Source organism: Equus przewalskii, chromosome 1 (genome assembly GCF_037783145.1).
Source record: "Equus przewalskii isolate Varuska chromosome 1, EquPr2, whole genome shotgun sequence".
NCBI lineage: Eukaryota > Metazoa > Chordata > Mammalia > Perissodactyla > Equidae > Equus > Equus przewalskii.
Window position 1 is genome coordinate 27,211,575 of NC_091831.1, and position 14,745 is coordinate 27,226,319.

At 41.7% G+C, this 14,745-nt stretch overlaps 1 protein-coding gene across 7 annotated transcripts in view; it reads right to left on the minus strand.

Annotated features, from left to right (window-relative positions):
• Positions 1–14,745, minus strand: part of CNNM2 (cyclin and CBS domain divalent metal cation transport mediator 2) — a 156,528-nt gene that overhangs the window by 17,720 nt on the left and 124,063 nt on the right. For 3 of the 7 annotated variants that reach the window (XR_011522003.1, XM_070556715.1, XM_008530636.2), the window contains 2 exons: positions 11,914–12,051; positions 9,690–9,859 (listed from right to left, as the gene is read on the minus strand). Coding sequence is in view for 3 of the 7 variants with exons in the window: in XM_070556715.1 (XP_070412816.1) it covers positions 9,690–9,859; positions 11,914–12,051 (308 nt within the window). In the remaining 4 variants the exon portion in view is untranslated. Of the gene's footprint in view, positions 1–9,689; positions 9,860–11,643; positions 11,709–11,913; positions 12,052–13,034; positions 13,093–14,745 lie in introns of those variants that run through there. The other 4 variants (XR_011521997.1, XR_011521995.1, XR_011522004.1 and 1 more) reach the window with 3 other exon arrangements.

Genomic DNA, 14,745 nt, shown 5'->3' on the forward strand with positions numbered 1-14,745 from the left:
GCCAACGAGGTCAGGTTCTTGAGCTGAAGATCACGGTTTCAGAAAGATAAGGTCTAGACTCACTCTAGGGTCGTAACCAAAGGAGTGGACAAAGATTGCTAGGAGAGAAGCTATGGATAAGGAATCATCATAAGTTGGTGAAATAATGAGGGAGAAAGAAGTGTAAGGGAGAGAAGGGGAGTCAATAATCACAACAAAAGTTTGCTGTGAGTGACCCGAAGGACAGAGACACCAGCTATGGAGACGGAAAAGTTGGGAAGGGGCTGGAAGGAGAGGACAAACTTCCTTTAAGAACAAGGCCTTTTGAAGAGTCCATCAAAAAGGCTGAAATGGAAGAATGCAGGTCAAGAGAAAGGTCAGAACTGGAGACGGAGATCTGCGAGCGGATGAGAGAGTCAGTGGAAAGAGAAAAGCACCGAACTGCCGCCCGCGATGGAGAGTGGAGGGAAGACGGAGACCAGCGTGGGACCGAAGGAAGAAAGAGACGGGAGCAGAAGAACCAGAGCACTGTGTCAGCAGAGAAGCCAGGGAGGGGAGAACCTCACGAACAGAGGGATGGCCAGAGAGCATCGTCACTGAGGAGGGAGTCACTGGTGGCCTTCAGGAGTATTTTCCTGAAGAAATTGGAGGGGAAGGCAGAACAGGCAGGAGAAAGCGCAGGCATGAGGTCTACAAGGAGAGAACCGGCATCAGGGTGAGGAGGGCAGCCTTGGGGTCAGATGAAGGCTGACTCGGATCAGGAATCTGGGGCACACATGAAAGCTCTGAGGCAGGAAAGTCAATGTGGAAGAGGTGGTAACTGAGGGAGCCACAGCCAAAAGCTGGCAGGAGAGAATGGATACAGGGCAGCGGAGGCCTCAGAGGAGGCCTCTCTTCCCTTAGGAGAGGAGGGAAGAGGATGATGGGTAGGCACACAATATTCAGAGATGGCGAGCAATAAGAATGAGAGTGCCTGGGCTGGCCCTGTGGTCAAGTGGTTAAGTTCCCGTGCTCCGATTCGGCGGTCCAGGGTTTTGCTGGTTCAGATCCTGGGCACGGACCTAGCACCACCCATCGGGCCATACTGAAGTGGCGTCCCACATGCCACAACTAGAAGGACACACAACTAAAATATACAACTATGTACTGGGGGGATTTTGGAAGAAGAAGGAAAAATAAAATCTTCAAAAAAAAAAAAAAGAGAGAGAGAGTGCCTGACGGTGAATATCTTCTCAGTCACTTATCCATTTCTTCCTTGACTAATGCTTGATTTTGTATCAGATAGTTAATATGTGCGTATATACTATTTGAAAATGTCTGTCTCTGTAGCTGTAAGCTCAAAAGTGGCCACAGGACTATCTTGTAACTTGAACTTCTACGCAGAAAATCTGAAGAGGAATCAAATGCAACAGAGACTCTTAATGACTTTCATCTCTATGGATCTCCAGTTGACCTGGATCATTTGCTTCACAAGTTACAGAGCCATTTGTGTTCTATGTCCCTGCAAATAGGTGTCAGTTCACAGTTCTTTTGTGATCAACTGTCAGTACCAGCAGGGCAACCATCAGTCCCAAACCAAGGCTGTGAATAACACCGGTCTACCTCTAGGACAGGACTGCTCCTGGGCAGTACTCATGACTCATGTTCGGAAACCTCGGCCTAGTCAACTCAAAGGCAGAGGTTCCCAGCCTCTGCTGTGCACTGGAAACACCTGGGGATTTTAAAAAAAGTACTGATGTTCGGCTCTCGCTCCCAGGCATTCTGATTTAGCTGGTATGGGGTGCAACCTGGGCATTAGGATTTTAAAAAGTTCTCCAGGTGACTCTAGCAGGCAGCCAAGTCTGGGAATCACTGCTTTAAGGCTCTGTTTGTGAACAACGGTGCTGGCTCTGGAGCCTCTGTGCACCCTGGCCTGTCAAGAGACTCCCCCAAAGTCACAGCGGCTGTGAGTCTGTGAACAAGGACAGCTGCACAAAGATTCAGAGCTCCAGACCGCGGCCACTTCGGTTGATCTCTCCTCTGGACAAGGCCCCCGGCAGGGGAGGAGCAGCTATCTTCCTTCCGGATTCTGCCTCATGAGGCTATGAGGCAGACAGGCTAGGTCGGGGGTTCCTAGATGCTTGGATTCCAAGAACTAGTGAAACGCATCTCCATCCTCAATCCTGGGGACAGAGAGAGGGTTGCCAAGTTTTTATTTCATAAAATAAATATGTTTCTTAAAAACACAGCTATCTACTGTTAGCCTTTCAGGAAAGACCAGACATTTTAAGCCCCAACATATGGATAATATGTAATATCCGAACAACAGACAGGTCTTTAAACTGAATACATAGTTTTTTACGAAAAACTCACTGCAACTGTCTTTTTCTCATTTTGCCTCAAACGGGTGAAAACGTTGTCAAGTATCAGCACTCAGAGGCACTGCGCTAGACTGATTTTACCTCATTTATAAAGCTGCCACAGTACTAGAAAAGGATCCCCGTGGTTCTTCTCATCTAACACCCTACGATTCTACAATTCCAGCAGGTCAAGCTGCCCCTCCCGCATCCCTCTCCATGGGAGTGAAGCTTCGCCGGCAGGCGAGTTTTAGCAACAGCCAGGAAACACAACTTTTATTCATTTGTGTGTGTCAATGGCTCCAAAAGTGACCATTTTCAAATAAACCTACCAGTATACAAAATTAGGGCCATCCCCATGAAGAAAGGGCTTGCCTGGCTCAAAATCAATCAGGTGTCTTCTTAGACGACGGCTTTTTCCATATAAGGAAGGTGCTACATATCAACATTTGTTTTTTTGCGACATTTGTAAATTTACTCTACTCTAGCATGTCACCAAGAAAATCGGGATGGGGGCTGGCCCCGTGGCCGAGTGGTTAAGTTCGCGCGCTCCACTACAGGCGGCCCAGTGTTTTGTTAGTTCGAATCCTGGGCGCGGACATGGCACTGCTCATCAGACCACGCTGAGGCAGCGTCCCACATGCCACAACTGGAAGAACCCACAGCGAAGAATACACAACTATGTACCGGGGGGCTTTGGGGAGAAAAAGGAAAAAATAAAATCTTTAAAAAAAAAAAAAGAAAAAGAAAATCGGGACAGGACGTCATGGACTCCCAAAGTGGGCTGGGCCTTCCTGTTGGTACACTGACCACAGAAGAAGGCCTCAGTGTTCCGAGCGAAGTTGGCTTCCCAAGTAAAGTTACCATCACAGAAGAAGAAGGTCACTGGAAGAAGGTATTGGATAATTCTTCTCAAAGTTTCTAAGCATCCACAAAGCACTAACCAGTCTCGCGCTGTAGCTGGCCTCAAGGTGGAAGCCTATGCTATCCAAGTCAGCGCAAACCACACCGAGTCATCAACGGATGCCCTGGACTCATGGCGACTTCCTCAGGTAACGCACCCCGAGCATCTGCTGGGTCTCCTGCTCACTCCTGAGCTGAGTTTTTGTGTTTGTTTTTGTTTTTTTAAATCACCATCACAAAGTATGCAGTAGGGCTTGACACCCGAAAGGAGGTAATTAAATGCCAGGGGTGCGAATGCCAGCTTGTGTTCACCAGCACTGCCCAGCAGGCCCAGTAAGAGGGGAAGCGTGACCCAAAGATGTCTGTTTACCACCTCGGGGGACTCTGGCACTGAAACATTCTCTAGCAATATTTTTCAGTCTGGAGTCTGCAAATGTAGTCTTGGGACACTGCAAGTTTGTTTCACAAATGTTAAGATTTTCAAAAATTTTTTGATGGGGTCAAAAACTAATTTACACATATTTTGGACCATCTGGTTGACCACCTTCTAACCAAGTACTGCCACCAGATGTCAGTGCCAGCATTTGCCTTGTGTCCGCTGCCACATGGCCAAGAAGTTGCTACTTGAATCGCCATGGTAAGCCCTGCTACTCGATCCTGGGAGCTTGTTAGAAACGCAGCACTTCAGACGCCACCCCAGACCTACTGAATCATAGTCTGCATTTTAACAAGATTCCCAAATGATTCCTATGCACATTCAAGTGGGAGAAGCAGTGAGCTAGAGAGAAAAGAACAGAGGAGGACTAGACATATAAATAATTCAGTCACAGTCAGTGGGAGCCAAATAACAGCTCAATGCGCTGTACAAACATTGAAAGCAGCTGAAACTGAGCAGAGGCCAGAGGACTCAGTCATCACTGGGCACTCGGAGCCCCAGGTGAGCTGAAGGCGCCAGAACTCCCTGCTACAGTGCTGGGACCAGCGGCTCTGCCATCAGCCAAACAATGTCATTTACACATTTAGAATTTAATGTCAATTGCACATTTGTTTTGGTTTACAGCTGTCTATAAGAGTTCTAAGCAAAAGGAGCTTATGCCTAGTTTTATATTGATACATATTTAAGTAGCATTAAAAAACAGGGTCAACACTGGGTGTCCAAGTAGTCTTTTTTCTTTAAAATGGGTGTGTTATCTGTTCTTGACTTAAGATGGAGGATCCTTTCTTCACTGGACACACAGACCCTGCAACTCAAAAATCCATGAGAAGGTTTGGTAGAGAAGGTTTAGATTCCTCGCTTAATTAGCAGGTGAAATGGCATTCAGGGTTGTCAAGGGCTGTGTAAGTTTTAGGACTGCCACCTCCACAAAAGAACAGATAGTTCACCTCCATAGGGAAAAATCCCTTTCAAACCGAGGTCAGAAGTCCTAAAGAAAAGAGTGGCTGGGGCAGTTAACAACAAAAAAGGTGAGGCATGAAATCCACAAGAAAAATTAACACCAGAAAAGAAATGTGTTCCTTTCTATTGATTATAATTGGCAAAGAAAAAAAAAAGCCATTCCTTTTTTTTCTTATTGTTTTTTATATTTACTAAAATCGTAATCTGCTTATGTGCTGTGGAAGAGCAATCCTACTATTTTTTATTTGCTTATTTAGACATTTTACTCCCCAAAGGAGCAACAAATCCTCCACTAGTAAACACCAACTGTATAAACTACACAGTGATCTATTACTCTATTTTTATTAGCAAAATGGTTTATAATAGTCATAATTACTGTGCACACACTATCTTTTTTACTTGACATGTTTTTGGATATGTTTTCCAGTTCTTTTATAGTATATAATAATTCCTCATAGGATCATCTCAATTTGATTAGCTTAGACATATGGACTGTTTTTACTATTTCATAATCAACAGATTTGCTATAAATATATTTGCATAAATAGCTTTATAACACGATGATTTCTTTAGATGCACAAATAGGAAGGATCGTATGTACGTATTCCCAAAAGGAGGCTGCCAGCTTCAGGATCTGATCGGTTTTACACCACTTTCTCCTTTTGATTCACTCTTCATTGTGGGTTTTTACAAAGATATTGTTTGTTTTCTAAAATCAAGAATGGATGCTTAATTTTGTCAGTTGCCTTTCTGATATCCATCGATATGAGCATAAGGATATTTTTCTTTACCGCTTTCGTAATTAAAGTGGCATATTTTGGTTTTGTTGTCCTTATATTAAACCAACCCTGCATTCCTAAAATAAACCTAATTCAGTCTCAGACTCAGTGACTAAGTCTTTGAGGGTGTTATTGTCTATCTGCTACCTTTTTATTCAGGAATTTTCCATCGATGTTGACAAGGGAGACTGACCCAAAATATTATCAGACTTTAGATTAAGCCTATTAGTCTTAAAGAATGCATTTGACTACCATACCATCCTGTTCTATTTGTGTAATATAGAAATTGAGTTCTTTAAAGTTCCAATTTTTTTCAAGTAATTCCTTTGATTCTAGGTGCTTTTGTAAAGGGAGGGGAGCACTTCTCGTTTTTTTTCTCTTTTACCACATTAATTACGCCAATTGAATACTGATTTAGCTAATCTTTTAAAAGAACCAAATATTGATTTTATTTATGGGTTGTAAGTCTTTTTTATTTTAAAATTTATTTTCATATGGGGCTGGCCCAGTGGTGTAATGGTTGAGTTTACATGCTCCGCTTCAGTGGCCCAGGGTTCGCTGGTTTGGATCCTGGGCACAGACCTACACACCACTCACCAAGCCATGCTGTGGCTGTATCCCACATACAAAATAGAAGGCGGCGGCACAGATGTTAGCTCAGGGCCAATCTTCCTCACCAAAAATAAATAACTAAATAAAAATTTCATGACAATCTTTATTATGTAATTTGTTCTTCTTTATAGTTGGCTGCTTTGCTCTTTTTCTAGATAATTATAGATTTTTTTCTTGTTTAAGTACGTAGATGAATGCAATTTCTTAAAACTTTGACATACTCCATATACAATGCTTACAATATTTAACAATAGTCTTCTATGATAGTCTATACATTTTCTTCCTAATTTAGTTGCTATTTAGGGTTTTTAGTTTGCCACTAATAATATTTTTAACGATTATTCATTTAAATAGGTAGTACATGCATATAGTAAGAAATTCAAATTCAGAGGGAGAAATAAGTCTCCCTTCCACCCTCTCTGCAGTCCTCCAAGTGTCCTCCTTAGAGGCAGCCACTGTCCCCAGTTCCTTGAATAACTTTGCAGAGATCCTTCATATACACGTGCATGTGTGTGAGAAAAAACAGCTTTTTCCTTTATACAAATGAGAGCGTGTTGTACACTCTGTGCTTCACCTTACATACAAACCTTTGTAAGAGAAGTGATCACAATTTTTAAATGGTTTAGGAGTTCTCAATTATGCATTTTTATGTCTAACTTTATTTCATTACGGTCTATGCAAGTGGTTTTATGAAATTTCCATCTTTCTAAATTTACCAGAATTTACATGTGACATAATAAAGGATCAATTTTTATGAAAGAGTCACATAAAACATTTTACAAAGTGTATTTCCCTGGCTTTATATTTCATTTTCTCCAAGTTTCTGTTAATTTTGTTCATTATGCAATTTAAAACTCTAACCTTTTTGTTTTTTGGTATGCTTGTTCTTTTACGATAGTGGGGAAAATTTCCACCAAAATTACATTCCTAACTATTTCTACTTTTATGTATTTTATTGAGTTATTTAAGGCATGTAGAGCCAATGAAGATTTCTTTCACTATTTATTGTGCTTGTATCACTGAGCATATTGATCCCTCAGCACATTTTAGTTTAAAAATCTACTTTTTCAGATACCACCTTAAGTTGTAGTCTTTTGATACATATGTACTGGGAGGTGCGTGCCTAGTAACTTAAAGAGCACTCCTTTAATTAATCTTACTTACAGGATGGTTTTGAATAAATTAAACTTTATTCATCTCTGGTTTAAACTCAAAATGATGTATTTCTATTTCTAACTATACTGCAAACACCAACAACTTAGCAAAAGAGCTTTCCCTGGCGTCTGCAGAGGAGGGCGGCCCCTGGGCACTGGGGCCAGGAACGGAAGGCAGATCTTGCTGCTTTCTTCTGATTTAATGCTCTGGAACTGCAGTGGAACAAGCTCAATAACCTGGCGTGAATTTCCAATATTGGATTAGCGACATTTTAGAGTGGAATATGCTTTGTAAGTAATGATAGCTACACTGGGTTGACAAGGTTTTATGGTACTTCATTCTTTATACTCTGGGTATCTCAGGTAACTGGCTGGCCTGCAACAACATGATTTGCACCAAACTCTCTAGTTTAAACACCTCCATAAAGTCCTTTTAATCCAGCATGTACACTATTTATAAAACCCCCATGACATCATCAGTTCAACAACTCAGAAAACTTGTCACATTTATATAAATATTAACATGACATAGGTATTCAAATACAAGTACACATACACAAATGCCTTATCGAAAATCTCTATTTTAAAGACTTATAAATGGATAGGGATTATCAAGTGCCTCTTTCATAATATCTATTTTTAGGTACACCAGCCAGAAATGGCTCTCTTTTTTTTGGTTTGTTTTTGCTAAGGAAGATTCACCCTGAGCTAACATCTGTTGCCAATCTTCCTCTATTTTGTATGTGGGTCACCGCCACAGCCTGGCTGCCAACAAACCGTGGAGGTCCGTGCCCAGGAACTGAACCCAGGCCACCGAAGTGGATCATGCTGAACTTAACCACTAGGCCACGGGGCCAGACCCAGAAATAGCTTTCTTATATACCAATAGAGGATTACTGAATCACAACTTTATAAATGCTACATAAAAAAGTGACAAAAGCCACATAGTTTCTAATATTACTACTGAAATTCATGATGTCAATCCTCAAAGTTCTTTTAAATAACCATCGTTAATGTAACTCAAAGTTTCTCTAGGGTTAAGGAATATTCACATCTAGCTTTTATGAGGAACATGAATGTTTTATGCTCTCAGGGCAGTAAATAAAACCCATTCCCTACAGGAATGTACAGGGCAGTAAATAAAACCCATTCCCTACAGGAATGTACAGGGCAGTAAATAAAACCCACTCCCTATAGGAATGTACAGGGCAGTAAATAAAACCCATTCCCTATAGGAATGTACAGGGCAGTAAATAAAACCCTTCCAAGATTCAAGCTTGTCTATCTCCACAGAAAGAGAAAAACACAATTTGGGGTTGAATGAGGCTAAGATTAGAAGAATCAGGATACTGAATTAGGAACCTGCCAACAGAAGTTTCCAGGAACAACTGTATGAAAGCAGCATGTAACAGGTTAATCCATGGATTTTTCCACAGCTCCTCACTTCTGCTTCCAGACGCCACAATACTGTCCAAACGCGGGGCCTGAACACAACATTTTCCAGAGTTTCTGACATCTAGACATCCATTAAGAATTACTTTCAAATAAAAAGAAATTTCTTAATTCATTTAGATAATTGGAACCTTACTGGACTCATGTAAATTATAGGGCCTACGAAGTACTAATTATACTCTTTCTTATAATGATACCTCCAATTCATATCTAGGAAGCAACCAAGAAAGATGAGAACGCTTAAGGGGCTAGTATTCTTGTATTGAAATGAACTCAGATTTCCTATCAAAGTAGTTCTTCAATAAAGAGGTACAAGAAGTCAATAAAACTAGCACTTTATTCATTGGAATGTTCATCTTGATCTCCAAGCCAAGGACAGTGCTCTTCTAAGTGGAACTCTGACACAACACGGGCCTCCCGTCAACTCAAGCACCAAGGCCCCTCAAAGGGGTCCGGAATGGATTGACCTTCCAACCTTATACATTGGATGATGTTATACTGAGAAGGAATTCAATTCCCATTGCCAGGAGAGGCTGTGGTTATCACATCAGTTCCTCTGCAAAATAGAGTCTGGTTAGTAAAGGAATACAAAAAGAAAACAATAAATGGATTATTTTGATGGTGTGAAGGGAAGAGATAGTAAGATATCTCTAGGAAGCTGTATAAGACCAAGTCCTAATGAGGGGTACAAAAAGAAAAGGCGATGAAAAGAAGACCCAAGGGAGTCAACACACTCAAATTTCAAATGCCCAGCCAAGATATGGACATCTACAGGTCATTCCCCAAACTCTTTGAGGAAAAATATAACAATGGAATTCACCATTCTTCATTTGACTCAGTGCCTCAGCAATCACTAAAGTGCCCTTCGGTAGCGGAAATTAAAGTAACTAATGACATTGCTTTATACTGGAATTATTTTACAGATATGAAAACAGGGAGATGAAATTCTCCCGCGTATAAAGCTACCCCGGAAGTTAAGTCTGCAAACCTCGACACACATTCGCCTACACCAGCTCTCCTCAGAACCGGAAGGATGGGGATCAATGAGATCAAACAACTATTGAATAATTCTTCTGACCTGCAAAATGAGAACGAAGTAGTCTACAGGTTTGTTTCGCTGGTAGAGGTAGTATTCTGGGGCTTTCTTGTTCTTCTCATCATACTTCAGTTCCTGGATGACATTGGGGTGCTTTAGCAGCCTTAGAAGGATCTTCTCTGACATCTGGGATGGGCTAAATGCTTCTACTTCTATAGATATAAACACAACTTGATATTACACTTCAAATGGATGGAAAAAATTACACTAGTGATTAAGGTGTTTAGATAACAAGAATACTTGGAGTCAAAGTGATACAATGTGGATAACGAGACTTCCGTTTGGTGATCCACTGGGGGCGGATTACCTGGGAAAAATTAGAAAATGCTGAATTCTCATATTTGTTTCCTTTAAATTTTTCCTTTTCCACCTGTCGTTTGTTTCAGTTCTCATAAAAATACTCTAATTTTCTGACTGATAACAAAGGAAAATCAACCAGAAGCAGGCTCCTTGACTGCCAGGACGCCCTTCAGCAGGCCACAATAGTCTGGCTGTCCCACAACAGCCAGAGGAAGAAGCGAAGGTCAGGAAGCATCTAGGTGTGCGTTAGTACCAGGTGCACAGACGCGGTGCCCCACACCTCATTCTCCCACTCAACTACCTGCGAAAGTCTGGGAACAAGGATGGCAGAGATTCGGAATAAAAACAAGGCACGTGCACACATCAACATGCACTCCAACTTGCCAATCAAAAAAAAAGTAATGTTGATCTGTATTTATAAAGATATCGATTTTATTTAAAATAACAAAACCCAAAATTACTGATTGAAGGGTGCTATACAGACACTGGACTTCATGGCATCTCAGAGGCAGATTAGGATAACATTGCGTTTTAAATTGTGGTTCTTAAATGATGAAGACTATTATCAGAATTAGAAAAAGAATAATAAGTTAAAGATATTATTTATAGATTTAAAATTTTTTAAATTATGTTATATATGAAAATTATAAATTCTGTATTAGCTTCTGTGACTTTTTTGTTATAACAAAATAAGATAACACATTGCAGAAATTTTGGAAAATACAGAAAAAGATAAAGAGGAAAATTAAAATTACCTATAAACCAACCACTCATAACCATTCTGAGTAACTGGTGAGCATTTCTTTCCAGTACCTTGCCTGGGCAAGTGTGCCTGTGTATACATGTGTGTACACACAAAAACAACTATAATCTTACTGTACACACAGTTATATACCCTGTTTTTTCTCACTTTATATTAAATTATGAGTCTTTTCCCATGTCAGAAATATTATATTGTGAGCATTTCCATATATCTGAAAACATGATCTTAAAGAATGCATAACATTCCATCACAGGGCTGCTGTTAGCCTTCTTTTCAAAATATTGAGTACACTGCATGCAGCTGAAAGGCACTGGCTGCCCTTCTTGGACACAGACGTCTTCTACAGGCCACTGGGTACTTTCGGATTTTCTCACACGTCCCCCGGCCAGCAGAGCTCACCCTTCACCTAGAGAGCCACGTGGGGATGTGAGAAGGAGCGGTCCGTCTCCTAAGTCCATTCAACCTTGAGCTCTCTGGAGCAGTCAGTGCCGGCCGGGTTGGTGGTTTTAATAATGTGAACACTTGCCTCCTCGAATGGGCCCGAGTTAACAATCTGATTTGAAGAGGCCATCAAGAAATCCATGTCAAAGTTCTTAGAATTTCTGATTTTGTTAAAACCACAAAAGATAGATTTAATTTTGAAAATGTATTTGTCTTCTTTGCAAATCATAGCACCTGTGTTACCACTGATGTCCAATTGTTCGTCCAAGGCAAGCTGAAGAGAGAATTACTCAGCTGTCTACCACGCAATGAGGTGGCGTCTGGTTCACACTGTCAGCCTACTCCACCAGCTGGCTCGCCCCTGGCCTGAGCTGGAAGCAGATGACCTGGCCTACCGTTCACATGCAGTGTGGCACTAACATTCATCCTTACCTTTCAGACCAATTTTAAGTTACTGGTCCACCCCTGGTAAATGTCTCAGAGGGTTCATGCCGACACTGAACACAGGAGAGGAGAGAATTTAAAAAGAAAAAAACAAAACAAAACAAACAAAACAAAAAAAAAACAAAAAACAAAACACAAAAGTGGCATTACTTATCACCCCATTTCCCAGCCTCCACCCCCGCCCGCCCCAGTCAGCGGTGGGTGAGAAACACGCTCCAGGGTTGGTAGAGATTTCAAACGGTGATAAGCTGCACTTGCCTGTTGCTAGGAAACGGTGCATGGCCAAGAGAAGCTGTGGTGATATTTTAACCTTCATCTCGCTGTCTGTCTGCTTAAAGGCAGAAAAATCTTGCTTTCTTTCACGATGGGCCACTTTCTTTTTCGTTCTGTTATCAGCTGAGGGAAGAACGAGAAAAGAAAAAAGGAAGGAAATGCATTCCATTAGATCGGGGCTCTTTTTGAATGAAAATGAAAAATCTATTGGCAAGGCTAGACTCTCTCTCCAGATTGTGGGCAGTCTGTGTGCAGACACCGCATGGAAAGAGGAAGGGAGAGGGAGTCCTCGTCAAATGAGTGCAGCAGCCATGACACAATCCGAAGAAAGTGCTAACAGGCAACCTGATTAGTAGCAACTATAAACATGCTCCCTGAGATCGTTAGAACCCTTGTAAAGTACACGATTGGGCAGCCTTGGACGGAATCCCCGTGGATCCTATAGAACCACATAGCAGCCGAGCACGTGGCCTGGAGCGCGCAGTCTCCTGCTACTCAATGTCACCACACTGCAGCAAAGCACAATCTCCGTGCTACAAAGAACAGGCAAGCACGCCCCTGCCTTTAAGAGGCTCCTAGCCTCTGCCCAGCGAAAACACACACACAAACTTCTTAAGAAACAAACGAGAATGCTTTCATAGAACAATATTTTAATAATAGTATCTGGTAGCTTCAGCTCTACCCCAGACAGCGAGATCCTCTAGGTCAAGCAAATATGAAGAAAGTGATAGAGGTCAGCAAAGTTCCTCCACAAAAGGCTGGACGGCAAATATTTCAGGGTCTGCAGGCCACACGGTCTGTGTGGCAACTACTCAACTCTGCTGTTTAGCAAAAGCAGTGAGATGTAAACAAAGTAGCTGGCAGTGTTCCAACAAAGCTTTATTCTGCACGTGCAGTTTGAATTTTGTATCATTTTTGTTTGTCACAAAATAACTATCCCTTTGATTTTTTCCCCAACAATTAAAAAATGTAAAAGAAAAACATTCCTAGCTTGTGGGCCGTACAAAAAGCGGCAGCGGCAGGCACTCGGGCGCCGTAGTTTGCAAACCCTGATCGAGGAGGTGTCTAATGCAAAACCTTTAATCAGGTTGCCTGTTGTTACTTACTTTGGACTGTGCCATGACTGCTGCACTGATATGATGAGGATTCTCTCTCTCCCTTCCTCTTTCCACGACAAAGAAACGATCAAAAAAAAAAAAAAAAACTAGGTTAAAGCGCAGACCCCAGTTCCTTGCTCCTTTCCCGAGAACCATGGGTCTCTGTATCACCATTTCACGCCTAGGGCAAAACAGAGTGATTACTACGCTTGTTCTGGGGAGAAGGCAATTATAACTTATAATTTTCTTCTGTCTCAAATTCTTTTGAGAATCAAGACAGTAAAAATCAACACAAAATTGTAAAATAACTTTCTAATGGCAAAGGCAGTCATCATCCCTGATCTCCAGTCTAGACCAAGAATATACCCGAAACCACGAGTTCAGCATTTTATATGAGTATGTCATGGTAGGCAATGCTTCTGTAGGAATTCAGTCTAATGGAGGTTTAAAAGTTAACTGAAGGGCTGGCCTGGGGGAGCAGTGGTTAAGTTCGCGCACTCTGCGTCAGTGGCCCCGGGTTCACCAGTTCGGATCCCGGGTGTGGACCTACACACCATTTATCAAGTTTATCAAGGGATGCTGTGGCAGGCATCCCACATATAAAATAGAGGAAGATGGGCGGGGATATTAGCTCAGGGCCAGTCTTCCTCAGCAAAAAGAAGAGGATTGGCAGCAGATGTTAGCTCAGGGCTAATATTCCTCAAAAAAAAAAAAAAGAATTTAATTAATTAATTAATTTATAAAAATTAAAAGAACTAATGTTTAAAAAAACAAATAAATAAAATAAAAGCCAAACAGAGCCCAGACGCTCTTTCTCTATCCCACCATTAAGAGCCCCAAACGTCTCAGGCCTTTAGCCATCTCTGGGATTTTTAAACTCTTGACAGAGTCTGACTTTGGTGAAAGTGAGGCTGAGGAAGGTTTAAGTTCCACAGTCCAATGATCCAGTTGTGTACAGTAATGAGATAAGATTCAGGTTCCACGCTCAGCCCAGGATCAGGCCTACCCTCGGGCAAACAGGTGGGGATACTCCCCACCCCCTCGACCCATCCCCCCAAAAAGAAGACAGAGAAGCAGAGAAAGGGAAAAACAGATTCTTATTGTGTACCCCACCCTGTACTGCCTCCTATACCCCTACGTTGCCATCACCGCCCCAGCAGAACTATACTCACGAACCTCGCCTCTACCCTGGCCCATCAGTTCTGGAACAAGGAAATTTAAACAGTTGCTATCCATCAATTTAACATATCTCCCTCACTTTTTAAGTACTTGAATTAATGACCTTAAGTAGAAAAAGAAATTTATCTGAAAACAATTTACCTAGTTGTGTAAAATGAAACTTTAGTAAAGAACAATTCTTCTTCCACATGTAAAATAAACGTAAAAACCAAGAATGAGGGGCCAGTCCTGTGGCTGAGTGTTAACTTCGAGTGCTCCACTTCGGTGACCCAGGGTTTCACCGGTTTGGATCCTGGGCACGGACACAGCACTGCTCATCAGGCCATGCTGAGGCAGCATCCCACATGCCACGACTAGAAGGACCCACAACTAAAATATGCAACTATGTACTGGGGGGAGTTGGAGAGAAAAAGCAGAAAAAAAAAAAGAAGAAGATTGGCAACAGTTATTAGCTCAGGTGCCAATCTTTAAAAAAACAAAAAACCAAGAATAGAGTTTTCTGTTCAGGGCAAGTAATGCCCAGATCAATGGTTAGAAGCAG